The 22,212-nt window shown below is 44.0% G+C and overlaps 1 protein-coding gene across 2 annotated transcripts in view; it reads right to left on the bottom strand.

Annotated features, from left to right (window-relative positions):
• NEO1 (neogenin 1) overlaps positions 1-22,212 on the bottom strand; it is a 149,642-nt gene that overhangs the window by 62,626 nt on the left and 64,804 nt on the right. For both annotated transcript variants that reach the window (XM_010005894.1, XM_010005895.1), the window contains exons 5-6: positions 14,807-14,961; positions 13,843-13,963 (exon numbers count right to left, since the gene is read on the bottom strand). In XM_010005894.1, the coding sequence (XP_010004196.1) occupies positions 13,843-13,963; positions 14,807-14,961 (276 nt within the window). The remainder of the gene's footprint in view (positions 1-13,842; positions 13,964-14,806; positions 14,962-22,212) is intronic.

Here is a 22,212-nt window from a genome sequence, read left to right on the forward strand (position 1 = left end):
CCCTTCAGGCTCTGGAAGGTGCTCTAAGGTCTCCCTGGAGCCTTCTCTTCTTCAGGCTGAACACCCCAACTCTCCCAGCCTGGCTCCAGAGCAGAGCTGCTCCAGCCCTCTGAGCATCTCTGTGGCCTCCTCTGGACTCCCTCCAGGAGCTCCAGGTCGTTCCTGTGCTCTGGGCTCCAGCACACAACACACTGGTACCATGCTGAAACCACACTGCTTGACTATTTAAGGATATATTCTCAAGGACACACCACTGGGTAACTTCTCCTTTTGCTCTTTTCTCACTAACAGCCTAAAAGGATATAAATTAACCCATCCTCCAGCTGTGTTTATTAATGCACCAGGTGCAATTCCTGCTGCTGCCCAACGCTGCTTCTTGTAGGTAACTTGGATAACTCTTGATTTTAAACTGAAATATTTTCCTTACATGACTGTAACACTCTTCAAAGTTTCCTCTGGATAAAATCTTCTGAGTTGGGATACCTGCAGGTGATCCATGCCAATCAGAGCTGGCTGCAGTACACAGCACTTACCCAAAGGTCAGCCTACGTGGTTTTCTCCAAGAAATAACTTGGAAGGGAAAGATAATTTACCTCCATTTGCAGCCTGTTGACACTTCAAACAACCCTGCAGCAACAACTCTGGCAAGCTGAATTTTCAGCAGATGAGGCTGAACAAGCTGTTTCTATGTCAAAACTGTCCTCATGTCTGCTCATCTCTGTATAAACAGCAACTTCTTTAACTACTTGTGTCTTCCACACATCTAATGCACTCTCCTTCTTCCAGTTGGTTTGATATAGACAATTTATTTATTTTTAAGGTAGAGAAGATACCAAGCAAACCCCACCTTTTCTCTTTTAGTCTATAACCTACAGCAATACCACTAGCAGTGGTATCATTCCTTTTCATGTTAATTTCAACTGCATTTCTCCTTCAAAGACCATCTATATCTGCTGCTCACTTACCAATTACAGGCTACCTCAGACCCACAATTTATATAGAAACTAGATGAGGAATCAGGATGGTTGGAAATTTGAATCTTATGAACTCTTTAATTAAGATTGTGCTGGTTTGGTTTGGTGGGGTTTTTGGTAGCAGGGGAAGGGCCCCAGGGCGGCTCCTGTAAGAAACTGAGAAGCTTCTCCTGCTCCAAACCAGCCAAGGAGCCATTAGAGGGACAAGAGATGAACCTCTGCCAGTAACACAGGAAAGAACTGAGAGAAGAGCTGAGCTGGGCAGTTAGAAAAGAAGAGCTGAACTGGAGAGGTGAAAGGCAGTGCTGGTGGTTGGTGAGGAAGAAGAAGGTGCCTGAGCAGAAGTTTCCCTGCAGCCCATGGCGAGATGGCAGCTGTGCCCCTGCACTCGTGGAGGAACCTGGTGGAACATTCCCTGAAGGTGCCAGGAGGGGGAACTTGGCCAGTGGGCTTGGATTTTGTGGCCAGTGGGCTTGAATTTTGTGGCCAGTGAATCTGCTGCCAGTGGGCTCGGATGATGCAGCTGTGAAAGCTTATTTGGGTTATCTTGTCAAGACTGTTGGAAAGAACTCCTTGAGCGTGCCCAGCGGAGACCACGAAGATGCTCAGAGGGCTGGAGCACCTCCCCTGTGAAGACAGGCTGAGGAGGTTGGGTTGTTCAGCCTAGAGAAGAGGAGGCTCCGTGGTGCCCTTATAGAGACTTTCCAGTATCTGAAGGGGGCCTAGAAGAAAGCTGGGGTAGGGCTTTTTACATGGTGTGTAGTGAGGGGACAAGGGGCAATGGTTTGAAGCTTAAAGAGGGGAGATTCAGGTTGGACATTAGGAAAAAGTTCTTTCCTGTGAGGGTGGTGAGAGCCTGGCCCAGGCTGCCCAGGGAGGTTGTGGCTGCCCCATCCCTGGCAGTGTTGAAGGGCAGGTTGGATGGGGCTTGGAGCAACCTGGGCTGGTGGGAGGTGTCCCTGCCCATGCAGGGGGTTGGAATTAGATGATCTTTAACATCCCTTCCAACCCAACCCATTCTATGATGCTATGAAAAATATGTGACTTCAGAAGAGTCTTCTCCCAGATTCAAATACTTAACTGTACAAATCCTATTCCAACCTAACTGTAAACCAACCCTTTCCCCTTTTTCTCCAAATGGCACTCAGCTGCCTCTGATATTACTGTCTAATTTAGCAACTTTGAAATATAAGCAACCAATTAAGGCCACATCCACACGTTTGTTCGCCGCTCTGGTGCGAGACCAACAAAATCTGATCTTTTCCTTTGCAACACGAGGCCAAGATCAATTACAAATTAAAGCTACTGCTGTCAATCTTCACAGTCCTGTTTATGAATAATAAAAGGCAGAGGAAATGCCTTTGGTAACTGTGATGGGTATCAAGCTAAAGCTCATCCTGCCATTATACTCTGCATCTGAAAAAACAAAACATTTCTAAAACCAAATAAAAATGCTAAAAATCTCAGAATCTATATACAGCTGATGTTCTTCACCCTGATTATTTTAATCTTCACCTATAACTGGAATTCAGCTACAGCCAGAGGCACAATCAACCATCACTCAGCAACTGTAGGCTGGTCACATTGAATACACTCACATTTGCTTAATACCATTTCCAAGATGGGCAGCTTTGGTTCCCAGTAAAAATCACCGCTGACAATAGAGTGTCTGGTGAGTTAAGAGCCAAATTGCCAGAAACAACAATTCTATACATATATATATGAAAGAGGATATATATTTGTGCATGTGTACATATATATAAAAGAGGATAAAAGGAAAATTACACTGGTGGTTTTTGTAAGTGGTATTACAGTAAGTATATTTGCTTTTCTTATCCTTTCTGGAGGGAATGAAACCTTTAGTTATTGGCCTGAGCTCTACCAGGAATTCAGAATAACCCAGAAGAGACGATGTAAAACTGACTCAAAGCCTTTGAGCTTGTTTCACAGTTGTGCAGCATATACACATCCTAGGCAATTCCACTTCTGCTGTGTGCAATAAAAATGTATTAATACCTGTTGAAAGTTCCTCAAGAGACATTTCAATAGGAGCTTTTTCCTCCTATTGGTTCTTTCTCTGCCTTCACATATCCTTATGTATTATTCTCCTTTATAATATGACATATTTCTTTAATCCCAAATACTTTCATTTCACTCATGAAAATCAAAATTAAATAGGTGACACAGTCCAAGTGTTTCAAAGTGAAACTGAGTAAGCAGCAATCACACAGCCCATATCTGCACTGGGAAGACTTAACTTCCAGTCCCCAGGGCATACAATCTGATACGAATTTCTTTGCCAGGTTTCAAATTTCTTTGCCAAGTCAACTGTAAATACAGTCATGAAACAAGAAATGAAAACTAATAAGCACAATCAAAGCATCCTATCAGTTTTGTTATGCCTCCCTGCAACTCACCGTGCAGCGGCAAACATCAATCTACTCCTAATTTAATCTAAATTAGAGTAATTTATTTAAAGCACATGCCAACTTTAATCATCAATACTCTATTGGATGCAGAATATGAGAGCTGTTTAAGTCCCAGTTGTATGAAGTTAAAATTCAAGAAGTCTTAGAGCTGGTATGGTTTAGTTTCAGCAGTTTGACTTCTCAATAAAACCAGTGGATTTTTGAAACCAGGGCTGAGTCAAGAGATGAAATTAACTGAATTAGAACAGCTTTTTGCAATGTTTAGCATACACACAGCCATGAGAAACACAAATGCTGACTTTCACTGAGGAGGACTAGCTATGTATTGTAAGTCATAATCAAAATTAAACACACAAAAAAGAAAGTCTTTCAGGACTGCAGAGAACACACTGCTGTGTTTACAGAAAACGAGCAAAGTGTACACAATCAGTAGCAAAATATTCTCAGAGTCTGGCTTTGGTTTTACAAAATACTATTACAAGTCAGTTGGTGATTTCAGATGCTGTTTATGTTCCTAAAACACAACTTCCCAGATGAGACTTCCAAGCTGTTCATTTATCACTTATCTGAAGCCATTTGGATATTGTGAGACAGTGACTGTGGCAGTGAGTTTGGAAAACCTTTTGCCCACTGACAGCACGAGCACTGCCAGGGATGCTTCACAACTTCCTTGTGCAGCCCCTACTCAGGTCACGTTTATCACATGCACAGCTTTGAGAGGGAGTGTCCACAGCTCCTGGGACTCTTTCATTTCAAAAGTTGAGCATTTATGTATGCAAATCTTTTTAGCCATGGGAATATGTGTGTGCACACAAAGAAATGGCTTGGATTTTATAACACAGAAACTGAACAGTCAAACTATTTTAAAAGGCATCTACCATCTAGAAGGTATTTGGTTCAAATACCACAGTCCCTTAACCTTTGCATGATCTTCTAAATTTGAAATTTTTTTTACATAAACTGTGATAAACACTGTATGAATAACATTTTAATATGGCAACTGGTTGCTTACATTAAAAGAAGTCTTAAGCCTGAGTAAAAACCCACATGCATATGCATTGATACATGATAAAGTAGGGAGACTTCTCAAGGGAAGAGGAAATTCCCCTACCAGTCCTGTCTCTGAAGATATTTGTTGTAGTGGATTTTCCCTCCTCTCACTTTTGGATTCCCTCCCCATATGAGACCAGAGGAGCTCTCCCATCTCAGCGGGCTCCAATGCCAGCAGAGCTGGGTGTCCTTTGCACAGACCTGCTGTCAGGCTCATCACCATTTTCTGCTCCTCTGAGATCCAGGATTCATTTTGTTCCAGTCCATTTTCCTCTTTACAGAATATTTGAACTCTTGGCTGTGAGAGCTTGCAGCCCTGCTATTCAGTTTTAATTCACAAATCTTCTCTGCTGGACACCAAGCCCTCTGAAAGCCACTCATGTAACCCACAGGGACCTCTCCCATTTTCCTTGCCTTAAAACCTTAAAATTGTACAAGACAGAAAGACCACGAAGACACTTCTGTTTGAGTGAAGAAGCTGAGCAGCTGTCAGGAGGAACACCCAACAGTCCTTCAATGGACTTAGTTTCATCCTGCTATGACATTTCACCTACAATACCCTGCATATCCATCAGTCTCCGAGAGCTCCACAGAATTCCATGGACTGAAAAATATTTACTGAATGACTCCAAAAACAACATTAAAGATTCTCAACTCACAGTATGTGACTGAATACCAAAAAATCTGAAAAATTAACTCTAGAACATGTGAGAGAGCCTGAGAAGTTACATTTGGTATCTATGAAATCATCCTAAATAGGTCCTAAGGCAACACGTGAGCGTTTGCCTCTTGGCTTGAACCAGACCTAGGGGAGAAGTTAAATTCATGTAAATTTTTACATATGGGAAATACCCAAAAGTGCAACCAAGTTGTTCACATCAGAGCACAAGCCTGTTAGAACCAACTTTTTGATTTTCTTCAGCAGAAGCCAAAATAAGTAAAAAAGAGATCGTACTTCTCTCCTAAAACTGAATAATGGAACTTAAAAGGTATAGAAAACACAGAGTATTTCATATATCTTGATTTGAATAAGGCTTTTGACGTCGCCTCACGTGGCTTTTTCAAAAGCAGGCAAATATGTTCCAGATGAGGCTGCTGCAAAAGGGGATTCAGAAGCAGAGGGAAAATCACACACAGAGAAGTTCTCTGTGCTTTGGTGTCTGAAGGAAAGGTGATCCTGAGCTGGGCTGTGCAGGGGGGTACACCCATTTCTATACAATTTAGTGTTTTCTTTCACAAACCAGATGATGAAGCAGAGAAATGCTGGAAAGGTTTCAAGGGCTGCAGAGCCAGGAGGGCTGCAGGCACAGCCAGGAGGGCTCCAAGCACAGCCAGAGGGGCTGCAAGCACAGCCAGGGGGGCTCCAAGCACAGCCAGGAGGGCTGCAGGCACAGCCAGGGGGGCTGCAGGCACAGCCAGGGGGGCTCCAAGCACAGCCAGGGGGGCTGCAAGCACAGCCAAGGGGGCTGCAAACACAACCAGGGGCACGCTCAGCATTTCAGAGCCTGTTCTCTAAGTGGAGAGACAGCCTGAAAACAGCCAAGGTTCCACACTCCACCAGTTAAACAAAACCAGTCTGACTAACAAGAAGTGGGAAATCCAATTAGAGACAGGGATTTATTTTTCTTTATTAGCATCAGTCTAGGGGAGCTGAAAGACTTCTGAGAGTGGAATCTGATCCACTGAAATCTGCGAGTCCGTGCCAGCCTGACGTAACCTCCAACAAGCCAGCACCATTTGTGGTACAAAAACGTCTGATTTTCAGCACAATCTTAGCTGGAATGTGCTGACTCCAGAAAACACTGAGACTTCTGATGTTCTGCCCCCTGCTGTGGGTGTGGGAAGCACCCACCCTGCAGGAGGTCCTGTTCACCCCATCTCCATGCCTGGACAGAGCTGACGGCCAAACTCTGGCAGGGAAGCAACAACATAACATGGAATTATTCATGCAGCAATGGGGCTGGACAGAATTCAATTCCACAACAGCACCAATTCAGGTCAATAAATGATGTCTTTAAAACTCTCTCAGAATTAGGCTTCACATAAAGCAGTGGAGGAATTAATAGCATACAGAGCAACTGAAGTGGTATCACACTCTAATCAAATCAAACTGTGCCACTGATACCAGACGTTTATGTTTCTCATAAGGAGATCAGCAGGGAAATATACACCACAAAACTGTCGTATTTTGACATCCAGACTATACACAGAGAGATAAATGGGGTCCATTCACACCTCTCAGACCAACAGTTTTTCTGTCTCATAGAATACCAGTTAGGAGGGATCTCAGGCATTCATCTATGCAGCCTCCCAGTCGGAGCGAGTCATCTTTGACCAGGCTGCTCAGGACCTTGTCTGGGTGTGTCCTGAGTATCTCCAAGAATAGAGATTTCAAAACCTCCCTGGGCAACCTGTTCTGACTGCAACTCTCACTGTGAAACTGCGTTATCTGATTGGAAAATCCCTTATTGAAGTCTTTTCCTGTTACCTGTCATGCTCTTTTGGTGTCCAGCTCTACCTGCTCTATGGCCTCCAGCAGTCTTCTCTAGGGCTTTCACCCTTTAGGATGAGCAAGAGTTGTGGTACATCTCAGCACATCATGTGCTCCAGCTCCCTGATTACCTTGGTAGGTCTCCACTGGGGTGCCACTATGCCAGAGTCTGCCTTGCACTGGGAGATTTCAAGCTCTCCTAATGTGGGCTCACCAGTGCCAAGCAAGGGAAACAACCACATGCCTCCACCTCCTGCCTAGTCCACCAAGTCCTTCCTGCAAAGCTGCTTAGTCAGGGCCCAGCCCCTTCCTGGAGTCACTCTGACCCCAACACAAAGCTCCACATGTGCCAGTGCTGAACTCTGGGGTTCCCACCAGCCCACATCTCCAGGCTGGCAGGTGCCCCTCTCAGCCAGAGTATCTGCTGCTCCAACCAATCACGCAGAACCTGCAAACTTGCTAAGGATGCTCTGTCCCACCATCTAGGACTTCCACTGATGAGGGTATGACCTACTGGTCTCCTGGCCACACAAGCTCAAACTCCTGCATTTTGGAATAGACCACTGTTGTGCTTTGGAGAAGACTGTTGCTCAGGATCAAATGGTTTATTTCCCTCTTGCCCATGAACGCAATTTCCCACTGGAATTTGCAAAAAAAGATCCCCTCAAGAGTAAAAATATCCTGTCTTGAAGACCAGGGCTGTAATTCTGCTATTGGTATTGCTCAGTTCTCTGAGCCTAAACTCAGGAAACTCATTATTCCTGCAATGAGCTTGACCTCTGAATCTGTCCCTTTTTTGATCCTGAGTGGCAGGTCCAACACACCACACCTCCACTACTCATCCAGTCCGACTCATGTATCAAGAAATTCTTTCCAGTCTACTCTGGAAACTTTTTACTTGCCACACCACCAAGCTGCCATTCCAGCACATACCAGATGGTTAAAAACCCCGCATGAATACCAGGGCCTGCAATCTCCACTTGTGTAAAGAAGGCTTCATCTACTTCTTCCCCTTGATGAGCTGGTCTCCGGCAGACACACAAGACCATGCTGCCCTTCCACCCTCTGATCCTTAGGCATAAGTGCTCAACTGGCTCATCACCCTCTCCAAGGTAAAGCTACATGGGCTTGAGTCTGTCCTCTGCATACAGCACAGCCCTCTTCCCTTGATTCCCCACCCCATCCCTCCAAAAGAGATCCATCCCTTGGATCTATCCCAAGATTTCTCTGCCATCCCAAAAGCCTCAGCTCTGCAACTATATGCAGATTTCTAATTCCTCCTTCTGGTTTCCCATGCAGGCAATATTAATTCACATGCAGGGTATCCTTGCCTGGATATGAAGTGCATTTCATGAAAAACATAAGCTCAAGGGAACAGATAGTACCACTACAAAATATGTGGATCTGGTGTGCACCTCCAGGTCAGTCCCTTCATGATCCCATTCCTTACCCAACTCCCAGGGATGGCACAGAACAGCCAACATGACTTTACAGCATTAAAGTACAAAAATCAGAGGATATTACACTTCTTTGGAATTTGGAAGGTGAGGCAGTGCATCTCAAATAAGGTTTTGAAATTGTTCTCTAAATAACGTGGCATATTTGTTTACAATCTGTGATTTTTCTTTACCCAGCACTCAATAATCACTCCTTTTTTTTGGTGCCTGAGTGCCTGTCAAATGCTGATCATGCAGGGGTGACAGGGAACCATCTGCCTCCCTCCCTCAAAGGCATCTTCTTTTCCTCATTCCACCTGTTCTTTTTTCAGTCCCCACATGGCAAGTCTGAGCCCCACTAGATACACAGGAAAACCCCAGGCTACAGGTCCTGGCTGCACGTTTCACTCTTGTCACTAGGATTGAACCTCCAGAAAGATAAACCCAAGTGTGTCCATCACTGAGGCTTTCACAGACCAAACAAGACAATGCTGTAAAAATGACATGAAAGAGCTTTGCTACAACTGAGCATTTCAGTATGTCTGGTACATAACTGAGTAGGTCAAGACCACCACCTTTTGCCAAGAAGGCTGGGACCAGATGAACCTTGAGGTGTTTTCGACTCTTCTCCCAAGTAACAAGCGGTAGGATGAGAGGCAATGGCATCAAGTTGTGCCAGGAGGGGGTTTAGGTTGGATATTAAGAACAATTTATTTACTGAAAGGGTGGTCAAGTAGTGGAACAGGCTGCCCAGGGAAGTGGTGGAGTCACCATCCCTGGAAGTGTTCAAAGAGCATGTAGATATGGCACTTCGAGACATGGTTTAGTGAGCACGGTTGCGTTGGGTCCTGATGATCCTAGAGGTCTTTTCCAAAACCTTTATGATTCAGAGGCTGACCTTTCAGGATCTAACTGTAAATAAAAAAGGCTAGTTTAGCATCAAAAAGGAGGGGGGATAGATTTTAAGGTTGCTGAGGAAGTTATTTCCCAAGGCATGACTAAGGTCTTCCTTCTCCCTGGGATATGCAGGTGTCCTCCACAGTGGCATCTGAAGGCAATGAGAAAAGACTCTCTGTTTCTTATTTAGTAAAATGGAGAGGAACCCTGAGGCTGCAAAACACTGGCAGAGGGAAGTGCAGAATGTGGTAATTGAGGTACTTCCCTTTCTTTAGGTAACTCGTTCCAATTCCCCGTACAAGGCAGAGCTGACAGCAGAGCCACAACTCCACTGGGATTCCCAAAGGCCTCCTGGGGAAGGACACTAGCTGAGAAATTGGGACACAATTTCAAATCTCAACATATTTGGCAAGTAGATGGGATGCTTTTTAATTCTCTTGCAGAACTCTACACCTGAAGTTAGGAACAGGGGATACTGATAGAAGAGTATTTAACTGTAACCATTTACCTGAATCCCACTCCCTCTGTCCTCCCCCTTTCAACCTTCTCAACTACAGAGCTGTTCTAAAATCTCTTCTCTCAATGCCACAATTCTCCTATGTATTCCAAAAAAAGCAAAAGTTGTAGATTCTGTGCAGCCAACCCAAGTACAGCTGTCTTTCTATATTCAGAGAATATATATATGCAGAGAATTCACAAAAATCACAGAATCCCGTAATTGTCAGGGTCGGAAGGAACCTCTGGAGATCATCCAGTCCAACCCCCCTGCTACAGCAGGATCCCCAGAGCACATTCCACAGGGCTGCATCCAGGGGAATTTGGAAGGGGACTCCACACCCCCCTAGGCAGCCTGTCCCAGGGCTCTGTCACCCTCACAGTCAAGAAGTTTCTCCTCATGTTCCAGTGGCGCTTCCCATGTTCCAGCCTGTGCCCATTGCCCCTCGTCCTGTCCCTGGGCACTGCTGAGCAGAGTCTGGCTCCAACCTCCTGCACCCACCCTGAGATACTTCCAGGCACTGATAAGGTCTCCCCTCAGTCTTCTCCTCTCCAGGCTGAACAGTCCCAGCTCTCTCAGCCTTTCCTCATCAGGGAGATGCTCCAACCCCCCAGCCAGCTTTTTTTCCCCTTCCCTGGACTCTCTCCAGCAGTTCCCTGTCTCTCTGGAACCAGGTAACCTAGAACTGGTCCCAGTTCTCCAGCTGCAGCCTCACCAGGGCAGAGTAGAGGGGCAGGATGACCTCTCTGGACCTCCTGGCCACACTCTTCCTTATGCACCCCAGGATTCCATTGGCCCTCTTGGCCACAAGGGCACTTTGCTGGCTCATGGATCATTCACTGCCTATCAGGACTCCCAGATCCTTCTCCTCAGAGCTGCTTTCCAGGAGATCAGCCCCATTTTTCCAGAATTTGAAAATAAAAAGCCCCTCCAATAAGCCTTTAAATTACCCTTTTTTAGTCAGTCAAGTCTTTGCTTTAATATCTTCCACAAATAACTCCTGTATATGCTGAAAGCTTTTCAGGAATCACCCCAAATACAAAGCAGACCAACCCAAAATAAACTTAGGCCTAATCAAGAATTATGTTAAGCTTATTCTAGCAGATGAGGTGTGTATATACTGGTCTGTGTGGCCATGCCCAGTATGCACTCACATACATTCTGAAACCATCCCTGTGCTGTAAAGAAGTTGAATCACCTAATTATTGCTTCCTGCAAAGTCAAAAATCTGCATCCAAACACAGAACACCCTTTTCTGCAGCAATCACAGGACATACTTTGCACATACTGCATTTTAGTATGATGTGGTGTGTTATTTTCAGCCCACTCAAAGCCCCTCCCTCACAGGACACCTCCATAAAGCTGGGGATGAAACAGTATTGGTGTAGGCAGCCTAAAATTTCCATCTGAAAGGTTAAGATTGCAACAAGCTAACGAGCAGAAGAGACAATGAGGTTCTGATTTTATATGCAAACAGTTTTATTGGCTTATTTCTATTTAACCTTTCTCAGCGTTTTTCCCTCAAGGTCTGAGTAACTTGGCCTTTCCCAACTACTCCAACTCATCTCTGATGGCAGCCAACTGCCCCCTCCTCACTGTCAATCACACCTCAATCAATGCTGTCATCCGTTTATAGATGCCCAGGCAATAGCCTTGGTCTGTTTCTGCACCAGTGACCCATAAAGAATGCACGTGGTCTCATTGAGGAACTCCCTAAGGCTTCTACTTTCTAACTTAAATTTAATTTATTAAAGAGCAATTTGATATGGAAAGCAGAAGGGCTAACTGGAAATAGCTTGTAAATAGCCAGATGTTTGCCAGCTCCATTTAGGGAGAAGAAAACAGAACTGTGAGGGAAGGGACACACTGCTCATTGGGAAGAACTTCAATGAGCATTTACTCAACATTTCTGCACTGAAATTACTTGTCAAATTGGCAAAGCAGGTATTTCTCATCCCCAGGTATGAAACAAAAATAAAAGCTCTGAATTAATTTGAAGCGTTTTGCTCAGGTTTTGCTCAAATCAGTGCTTTTAATTTTCATGTCAAGACAACTGCCATGGAAGAATTCATATATAGGATACCTTCCTGCTCTTTCCCCAAGTATTGTTTCCTTCTATGCTGTTCACACATGGTGAGGAGGTATTAAAACACCAAATATCTGTATTTTCTTCAGCTGTGTATCCCAGTTTTCACATATCCCAATGGAGCAAGACACAGCACATTCATTCCTAGTTGCACTACTTGTTATGCCACTACTCAACCACAACAACAAGAGTAAAAGGCACTTCCAGTGATGTACCCCAGGGTTCTCTCTACTGCTGGAAAACACGAGCTAAAATACACCAGTGTTACATGGGGAGTGCATTGTCAACAACACTGCAGGCCACGGAACAGTACGACACGACTTCCTGGGTGTATCTTTACACCCACATGAGACTCCACCATCCTCAGTCCTTTGGCAGCATGCAAAAGAAAAAGGACAGCATTATAAGGCAAAGTCCTCTAGTGCAGCAGGACAGGTTGCCAGAGGAGAAGAGGAAGGAGAAACCACTAGGCAAACAAGAGGGGAAGGAAAGGAAGAAGAGTGAGACCACAGGAACTAAAATAATAACAGTAATAATAATTTATAAACCACTACTGGGAGCAGGGGGGAAGCACACACTTGGGCAGGGCTTCAAACCCCAAGTATATTAATTATTCAGTATTTTTCAAATGTGGAAAAGATGGAATAATGCTTCCGTTCAAAAGATTTGGGAACTCCTGGGGTGCTTCATCCATCTAGCAGAAATTAAATGACTTTTAATAATTTTTCTGGCAACCTGATGACAGTAGGGCCATTGCTGGATCCTGCTGCCTGGCCCTGCTCCGAGGTGTAAATCCCACAGCTCTAAAGCACCAGAGCTTCTGAAGCCAGTAGAGGGCACCTTCCCTTCCCCAAATAACTGTGGCAAGTACACGGACCTCTTCAGCCAGCAATGAAACACATCCACATCCAAACCAGAATTGAGACGAAGGTCTAAGTGCACAATTACTCTACAAAACAACTGGAAAAGAAAGGGAAAAATCTCTCTCTTCATGGCACGCTCGTGACACTTCACTGTCTGGATGATGAACACCAAAACCAGGCCTAGCAGATTCACATCTGTTAAAACTGCAAGGATGAAGTTACATCTTGCCTCTTACCACCCGTAAGTCTGGGTCTCCTAACTCCCTCCCAGCCAAACAGAAGAGAAATCAGAACTTTGAAACAATGCCCTAAAAAGTCAGGCAACTCAAAAGCACCCAAAAGTACAGAATTAATATTTTCTTGCCTGACTTGTCTCTCTCCTCATTCCTTTTACTGTCAGTTCTCTTTCTTGTGCTCTGAGAAATTATTTCTAAGAGCTGTGTGACCTGAAAGAGCAAAACAAGCTGATGCCTTAGCAACAATATTTATACCACCTTCTTTTCTGGAAGACAGCAGGTCTTGAGTCCTAACAGCCATTACTCACATCCAAAATATGCAGTGCAGGACATTGCAAGAAGGTGAATATTGTCAGTAATGCCACTGACTGGAGCACAAGAACAAATACTTATCTTAAACTGCAGCTGTAACTCTAAACAAACTTTGCAGTTAGAGTTTGCAGAAATGACAAAGCTACTGCTTTTTAAACTAACAGAAGAAAAAAAGCTTCTAACACTGGCACAACTTTGAGGTAAAATACTTCTTTTGTGGTGTGCTCCTTAAGTGCTTATTGTTCAGTTTTATAATTCCAGTAATTGTTTCCATTTTGCCTGTTTTGTTTTTTTTTTAAATCTCAGCAGGCAATGATATTATAGATTTCTAGCTACAATTTATTATTGCACTGCATATTTTCTGCCTATTTTCCAAAATACAAGGTGAATCCTATAGAACTCCTTCATTTCTACCATGTAAGTGTGCAGAAGACAACACTGAACCACTCCTATGTTTTTAAAAAACACATCCTGCTCTAGTTGAGTTGCAGCTACAATGTATCCTGTGGAAAAGGCCCCTTGCAATTGCTCCTCCCCATCCTTTGGCACTGTTCTGTGACAGTTCATCTTACCAAGGTCAAGTATTATCAGCTGGGCTCCAGACTGTGCGTTTCCAACATCATTTTCTGCAATGCACTGATAGAATCCTTCATCTGATTTCACCAGACCCAAAACTTGGAGATTATGTTCTTTCTGAAGAGTGAAGGAAAAAAGACTTAAAAATGGGACACCATTGCAAAACCAGGGGTGCTACTGTGGCACATGACTATGACAGGAGAAACTGCTGAACACTGACAGGGCAAAGTGTATAAAAAATGCAAAGTTCCCCTCTGCTTTCATCTCTTTTTGCACTGAATCCTCAAATTACACACTAACAAAAAGCAGCAGAAGCTCTTACTAATGGCTATCATTTTCTAGCATCACATATCACTGGCAAGACATCATAACACTTCCACAGCCATTCTGATGGTATTTTAAGCACTGACTGTAACTGCAGAGCTCAGTCACAAACCTAGAACCTCAGGTATACCCAGTGTACAACCATCAAGTTCTCAGCCATGTCTCAGTAATGACTTTCACTACACTTAAGATTTCCCCCTAGAAGGACTGGTGTGCCACAACTCATGACCCACACCTCAGTTGTATTTATACTTAAACATCTGTTTGAAATGGTAATTTTCATTGATCAGAGACAGCTGCAGAAAACAGTCTGTGAGTGTTCACAGGGAGCTGGCACTTGAGAGGTTCAACCAACAAAGTGTGCCCTTCTCACTGTGTCTGTCTGTCTGTCTCTCCTAGAAAAATCTAAGCTATAAAAAATACAGCGTAAGTAACATGCTTATGTTCAGCAAAATGACTGAATAACAGAGCATTAAAGTTTTCAAGAAACCATTTCTGTCTTCCAGGCCCCAAACATCAACAGCATGAAACTAGGAAGCTGGTCCTGTAAAAGAACCCAGCTCCCATGTGTGTGTGTAGGAGGACAAACAGGCAGGTTAACAGCTCAAAATTCTGCAAAAAGGACAATGTACTTACCACAATTTTGAAGTAGTCACTAGGGATCACCATGTCTCCATTCTTGACCCATTTCACAGTTGGAGTAGGTTTTCCAGTCACCTCACACTCAAACACAATGTCCATGGATTCATGAGCATAAATATTTGCAGGGCGCTTCAGAAACTCAGGAGGAACTTGACATAAGAGGGAAGAAAGACAAAAGAGGGGGGGTCAGCATCTGCAAATGGGAATGTACAAGATACCTATGACCAGAGAGATGGCTTTGATAACACAGTAAGCCAGACAGGTTCTGCATTTAAGACATATACCCAAGTTGTCTCTGGGTCTTGGCTGTCTTTTTAAATGTCCTTATATACTCCAAGTAAGATTAACTCAATTAAAGATATTTAAAATCCATAAAAAATCATAGATGCAGAGTTTTTTGGTAGTCCAAGCCCCACAGTGTCCTATCTACAAACACATTGAAAACCTTTTGTGAACAAATGTGGCACCAAGCAGCATCCAGTGCAGGCCTCCCTGCTCCTGCAGCAGACAGAAAAGCTGCTTCCCGGCACATACAATTTGAATATCTTAGTAGGAACAACATTTCCCTATTTATTTGTTTTTACTACACTCACCAACAGAAGGGCAATTTGCTTACTTCTGTTGGCAGGTCTGATTGTTCAAGTTCCAGGAAAGTCAGAAGTGGCCTTTTGCCCTTTAATATTTATCCAAGAAAGTCAATATGGAAGGGCTGCAGAGTTTGGCAAACATCTCACACGCTTCACCTGTCAGTAGAATTTATTTCATGCTAGGGAATAAGGAATACTAGATCATGTTTGACTTCTTCCTATGAAAAGACTGTCAAGGTTTACAGGTGGATTTAATGTATTTTTTTAAACAGATAGGTGGAAACAGGCAGCTCTCAAAAAACCTTCAAATTTTGGCTTATGAGTTACAGAAGAGAATATCAACATACAGAAGTATTTATTTATAGAATGAAAAGATGGCTTAACTCTCTTGTAAGCATGTAAACCTATACCAGGAACCACATCAAGATGTAGATATGTGGTAGCTGCTCAAAATACCTCACACAGGAGCAAAAATCTAGATGGGGCTGGAAACAGTTGCCTGTGACTTCACCCATTTCAGAGAATCATTTCCATGAACTTACCTAAACCACCATACACTCCACCTTCAAATGATTTAGCTATTTCTGTACTTACTCTCTGTATCAAATGGCTGTTATAACCATATATAATCCTGACTTTTGAAAACCATCCTCTAAATATATCGGTGCTCAAGCTGCAATTACTTGTTCTTTATGAAAACAGTGCCTTTTATTTTAAATTTTCGTTCCTCCCTGGCATTTATCCTTGGTGGTTTCCTTTATTGTGAGCTGCACTATTTCTCCACTCCCCACATCCCAGCCTTTATTTTGGCAGGCTCAACCAGTCATGTTGGCTTAGTTCTGGTCTGACAAGTCCCCCCCACCCTCCCTCCTCACAGACACTCTGTAGTTGCTCTAGTTTGAATTATTCTTTGCAATTCTCTGCGTGCAAACCCAGATGTGTGACTTGAAAAATGGCATAAATACAGTGTTATCACTACAATATCTTGCCCAATTCGTTCCACCACTCTATTTTCCTAGATGCATCAGCTTGATGCCAGCCTGAGATAGATCACTGCTCTCTCATCATGAGCCATTTTTAACTAATGAGTAATTTAGTTCCAGTCTGCTTGATCAATAGTTGATGTTCTCATTTCCTTTCCATCTCTTGCTCTGTCTATATACAGACATACACCCACACATATATATTAATTCTTGAAGGGGCATTAATTGAAAAAGGGGCCATAAAAATGGGAAAGACTAGAAGTTAGTTTTGCTGTGAATGTACATAGATCCTATTTTCCTAAGATTCTTTACAGGCTATTATTTAATTCCTTAGCCATATATTACACTTATTTCAGGAATCCTAATAAACACAAACCAATAATGCCCAGTAATGCTGTCAAAACGAAGAAACCTGTGTAAAAAACTTCATCTGATGACCTCAGAGCACATGAGAATGTGCTGTAGTGAGTAGCTACACCATAGAAACTCAAGTGGCTCTTAACACAAACAATAGCTGCTCTGGATTCAAAACTGCCTTTGCCAAAGGAAGTTACTTGACCAAAAGAAGTATTATGATATAATTTACCTTTAATTAAACCCCATTTTTATCCAGTTTTCCATTTATTTCTATGTGTTTAAAGGTCATCTTTTTCAAAAAAGGTCACCCCTGTGAGGGTGGTGAGAGGGTGGTTGCCCAGGGAAGCTGTGGCTGCCCCATCCCTGGCAGTGTTGAAGGGCATGTTGGATGGGGCTTGGAGCAACCTGGGCTGCTGGAAGGTGTCCCTGCCCATGCAAGGGGGTTGGATCTAGATAATCTTGAAGGTCCCTTCCAACCCTAGCCATTCTATGATCCTATGAAAAGCATATTTGGGTACCCTTTCGTTTTGAAAAAGATGAGCACAAACATCAGAGGGAACAGAGCAGACCTTATCTCAGCAAGAGAAGTACCAGAAAGCCAAGTCCCTACTCTCAGTGTGCACCATTGTCTGCCCAGCACAGGCTGTACAATGGAAGATCCCACCACAAAATCTCGGGACACTCTTGAGGTATTTCACATCTTTTCTTCTCTGACTATATTACCAGCAGTTCACACTTCCCTCAACATCCACCTTCCATGATAGTTAGCAGAAAACAGGTGACTTTTTCAAAGCAAACCCAAAGCTGAAGCCCAGAAGCACCAGTTGCAATCTGGGAATGGCTGAAAGGCTGAGAGTCAAGTGGAGGGGGAGGAGGAGGGAGGAGCATCAAAAGGGAACTCATGGACCATCCTGAAACAAAATTAGTGCCAAGAAAAGTTCTGCCATTTTTTCTGTTTTCTCCACTGAAGTTTCACTTGCAATGAAGACACTTAAATATACTCAAGTAGATTTAGCAACTGGCATTGCTGTAACTTGGAGCAGTATCCACAAGCAGGAATTAACATGGAATCATAAGATTCAACAGTTCTTTGCCACAAAAAATGAAAGCTGAAATAAATATCGTATTACCTGCTCTCAAGCATTTTTGATTCAGGAGATTAAGTATTTGAAACAGATTATTTTTTCAAAGTGACTTTGCTTTTCTGGCTTATGGAGGAAATGCCAAGCTGCTTACAAAGGGATAATAATATGAAAAGTGCTTTAGTATCAATTACTTCCCAGTTACTGAATTAAAAATGCTTTTAAAAACACTTTGATAGTTTAACTATGTCAATGTTTAGCATTCACACAGATTCACACAATGCAAGCACAGATGTTTGTGGTAGAGAAGTTAAATTGATAACCAGAGAACAAATAAGCCAATTACCATCTCAAATAAGATTTGTAATCAAAGTTTGTGTGTTCTGTTACCAAACAGGCCATTAGACTTCAAAGAAGACTTGGCAACTCAGCTCACTCTTCTATCCCTCTTAACATTAGCACAGAAATAACAACTATTGAAACTGCAAGATGCTCACACAGAACTTCACATGCACTGCAGTACCCTTGGAGAGGCCCCACACAAGAGCATCTTCCACCCTTTTGTAGACTTAAAAGCCAAAATATTTTGATCCCAAAAGTGATCAGAAAAATAAAGGAGGAAATCTACATTGACAGTTGATTTAAATTTCTAAGCTAAATCCCAGTAAAGGTGAAATATTGGAAAAATGCTTTTAAGGCAACAGCTGTAAAATTATGGGAAGAGCTGAGGAACTACACATAGGCAAGAGGAACTGGGAATGGATGCTGAGTGTCACCAACAGAGGTGATCAGAAGGAAATGGAAACATCTCCCCACCCCATAGCTCCTCCATCTCTTCAGGGAAAGGCACCACATTGCTGGGTGGGACCAAAGCTCTGACCTGATCCATCCTTGTGCAGCAGCAGGATGGTGAATTCCCAAAGCAAACATTGGCTTTGGGTCCACACTGTCTGTGCATTGTTTTCTGAATGCTCAAGGATTAGAAAAATTTTAGTAACTATGCAGAGAGGATTAAAGCAGCCCCATTTATTCTTTACAGAACCATGTTTCCTTCAAGTGTCCTTTCAGTGGTCAACATCTCTTGCCTGTTTGTGGCCTTCAGGGACATAGCTGAAAGAACCCATTTTCAGTTCAGCCACCTGGACTGCTTCAAGTGAGAGACATCCATTCCATTCAGTTTTCCTCTCCTGTCTCTTGAAAAGCTTTCCTTTCAGGCTGACAAACACCCAGGTAAGAACAAAGGTTTCTGGATTCACAATCCCATTTCAAACTGTCCTGGTTTGGGCCCAACAGGACAACAAAGACCCAGCCCCAGGGCCCCTCACTCAGCTCCCCCCTCACACACACCCTGGGATGGGGAGGACAAACCCAACTAGAAGCTCATGGGTTGAGACCAAGGACAAGGAGGGATCTTCACCCATTAAAGTCCTGGGCAAAACAGACTCAACTTGGGGAAAAGTAACAATTTCATTTCACACTCACCCAACACCCCCAGGACACAGAGCAGGGCTTGCAGATGTTCCCCCCCCCTTCTTCTTCCCACCCAAATCCCTTTGTTCCCAGTTTCTCTCCCTCCTTCCCCCCAGCAGGACAGGGATGGGGTTTAGAGTCAGTTCCCAAGCTGGTGGGTCCTGCTGCTCCTTCCTCCTCAGGAAGAAGGATTCCTCACAGTCCTTCCCTGCTTCCCCACGGGTCCCTCCCATGGCAGATCCTCCCCCAGCCTCTCCTCCAGGAGCCCTTCCCACCAGCCCGGAGCTGCTCCAGCGCTGCCCGCAGAGTCAGGGGGCTTCGGGAACAGGCACCTCCCCTGGCCTGGGGGCTTCCACGGCTGCACCAGCCCAGCCCACTGGCCACAACATCCAAGCCCACTGGCCAAGTTCCCCCCTCCTGGCACCTCCAGGGAATGTTCCACCAGGTTCCTCCACAAGTGCAGGGGCACAGCTGCCATCTCGCCATGGGCTGCAGGGAAACTTCTGCTCGGGCACCTTCTTCCCCTTCTTCCTTACCAACCACCAGGATCTTCACCCCAGCACTGCCTTTCACCTCTCCAGTTCAGCTCTTCTTTTCTAACTGCCCAGCTCAGCTCTTCTCTCACTTCTTTCCTATGTTCATGGCAGAGCTTCATCACTTGTCCCTCTAATGGCTCTTTGGCTGGTTTGGAGCAGGGGGAGCTTCTCAGCTTCTTACAGGAGCCCCCCTGGGGTCCTTGTCCTGCTACCAAAAACCCCACCAAACCAAACCAGAACACAAATCTGAAACACCAAGCTGAGCTGTAACCACACAAGAAAAAAAAATTGAGCTCTGCACCCTTAGCTAATCAGAACTTTCAACTTCCTTACAAGCACAATGACCCTTCTCACCATAACCAAAATGCTGCTATTCTATATAAGGTTTCATTTTTTGGTCTATTAAGCTTTCCCAAACGTCAAATCCTCTCCACAACACTCCCCAGAAGGAGGTAGAAAGCTCTAACATTGGCAAAGCAATGACTCCTGCTCACCAGGCTGGAACAGCAAAGAACTTGCAGAGGCAGAGAAGTGATCCCAGGTGTGTGCATCACCAGAGTAAGAAAAAAATCTTAGAAGTCCAAAGCAAAAATAAATAAATAAATAAATAAATAAATAAATGTGTTCTTAAGTATTAAAAAAGTGCACCAGGGATTACAGGTCTGGTGCCCCTCAAACAACAAGCAACTGCACCATCACCTCACTTCCTAACATATTTCAAACATTGTCTGTTTTACATGAAGCACAGAAGATCATGTCACTTTGATGCAAAGTATTCTTTGAAAAGACTTAATCTCTTTTTTTCCAAGCTTTAATATATAAGCTGGTGATCCCAGCAGAGCAGCAGGCAGGGTAGGCATGATCAGCTGTAAAAGGCAGATCTCACCTCTGTTACACTGTGTTGCTGTTTCCCCACGTTCTCCATCACCTTCTTTGCTTCATGTTCAAAATTACTCCTTTGTTCCCATCAATTCCCCAAACTCCTGCAGACATGACTCTGCTGTTAACCCTAAGTCCCTCAAGACCTTTGTGGCTGCAGAAGCACCCTGCTTGTACAACCTGCTGGCTCACAGCCCAGCTGCAACACCCATTTCATGGTCCTCCCTAACCCATAATGAGTGAAAGCACCACCAACTAAAGGAGCTCTGCTCTGGAGACAGGTTGAGAGAGTTGGGGTCTTCAGCCTGGAGAAGAGAAGGCTCCAGGAAGACCTTAGAGCACCTTCCAGTGCCTGAAGGGGCTCCAGGAAAGCTGGGGAGGGACTTGGGACAAGGGCAGGGAGGGAGAGGACAAGAGGGAAGGGATAAAAACTGGAACAGGAAGATTGAGGTTGGACATGAGGAGGGAATTGTGGAGTGTGAGGGTGGTGAGAGCCTGGCCCAGGTTGCCCAGGGAAGCTGTGGCTGCCCCATCCCTGGCAGTGTTGAAGGGCAGGTTGGATGGGGCTTGGAGCAACCTGGGCTGGTGGGAGGTGTCCCTGCCCATGCAGGGGGTTGGATCTAGATGATCTTTAAGGTCCCTTCTGTCCCAAACCATTCTATGACTCTAGGATTGCTGTCCTGGCAATGAGCAAGATGAAGTAAATCCAAGATCTTGCTCAGCATTCCGGTACATCAAACTGATGTGACCCCTCATGCCAGGATTACATGTCCTGATAAAGTGTGATTGGTATCTTTGGTCACCTCCTGCTTTCCATAGGATGAACAAAGAACATTCAGTAACCCCCCCTGCACACTGAAGCACTCTTACAACTTCTGCAACAGCCTCAGGCAGTCAAAGGACTGAAAAGCAACAACTCAATTTCCACAAAAACTGTCAAGGATGAGACTGAAGTTGCCATTTCTGCTACCTCAGTCACCTACATATGCCCTCTATCCCCAAAAATTAGGAGTGAACTTTCCAAAGTCCAACAATTAAATAATAATTCTTGTAAATTAAACTGAATTAGATCTAGTAAATTCCTGCCTTTTTGCAGACTCTTCACTCTTCTCCTTCCATATGCTTGTCCATGACCAAAATGTTTCTCCATCAATCCATGCTTACAGGCCAAACACAAAAGCAATTTTTAAATCCAGAAGTTCCCAGATAATCCAAATATCAGATATAAAAACCAAGCCAACTGGATGATTTTTCATAGTGTAGAACTCCAGTCACAGCTTAAACATTCCTGGTCAAACGCCTTCCATTTTCTAACCACATTTCTGGTGCATGCTCTGGGTACAACATGAAAACTCTGAATTTCACTTAACAATCAGGATTACCTATAATCTTTAAACTGGGTATTTAACTATAAAAACCTTTTCCTATCAGCAGAAAATGGTAATCCCTGAGGAATTTTTTCTCTTCCAGGGAGTACTAGGTATCCCATTAGGGTATGTTACAAAT

Source organism: Chaetura pelagica, unplaced genomic scaffold (genome assembly GCF_000747805.2).
Source record: "Chaetura pelagica isolate M959 unplaced genomic scaffold, ChaPel_1.0 scaffold369, whole genome shotgun sequence".
In the NCBI taxonomy this organism is placed as follows: domain Eukaryota; kingdom Metazoa; phylum Chordata; class Aves; order Apodiformes; family Apodidae; genus Chaetura; species Chaetura pelagica.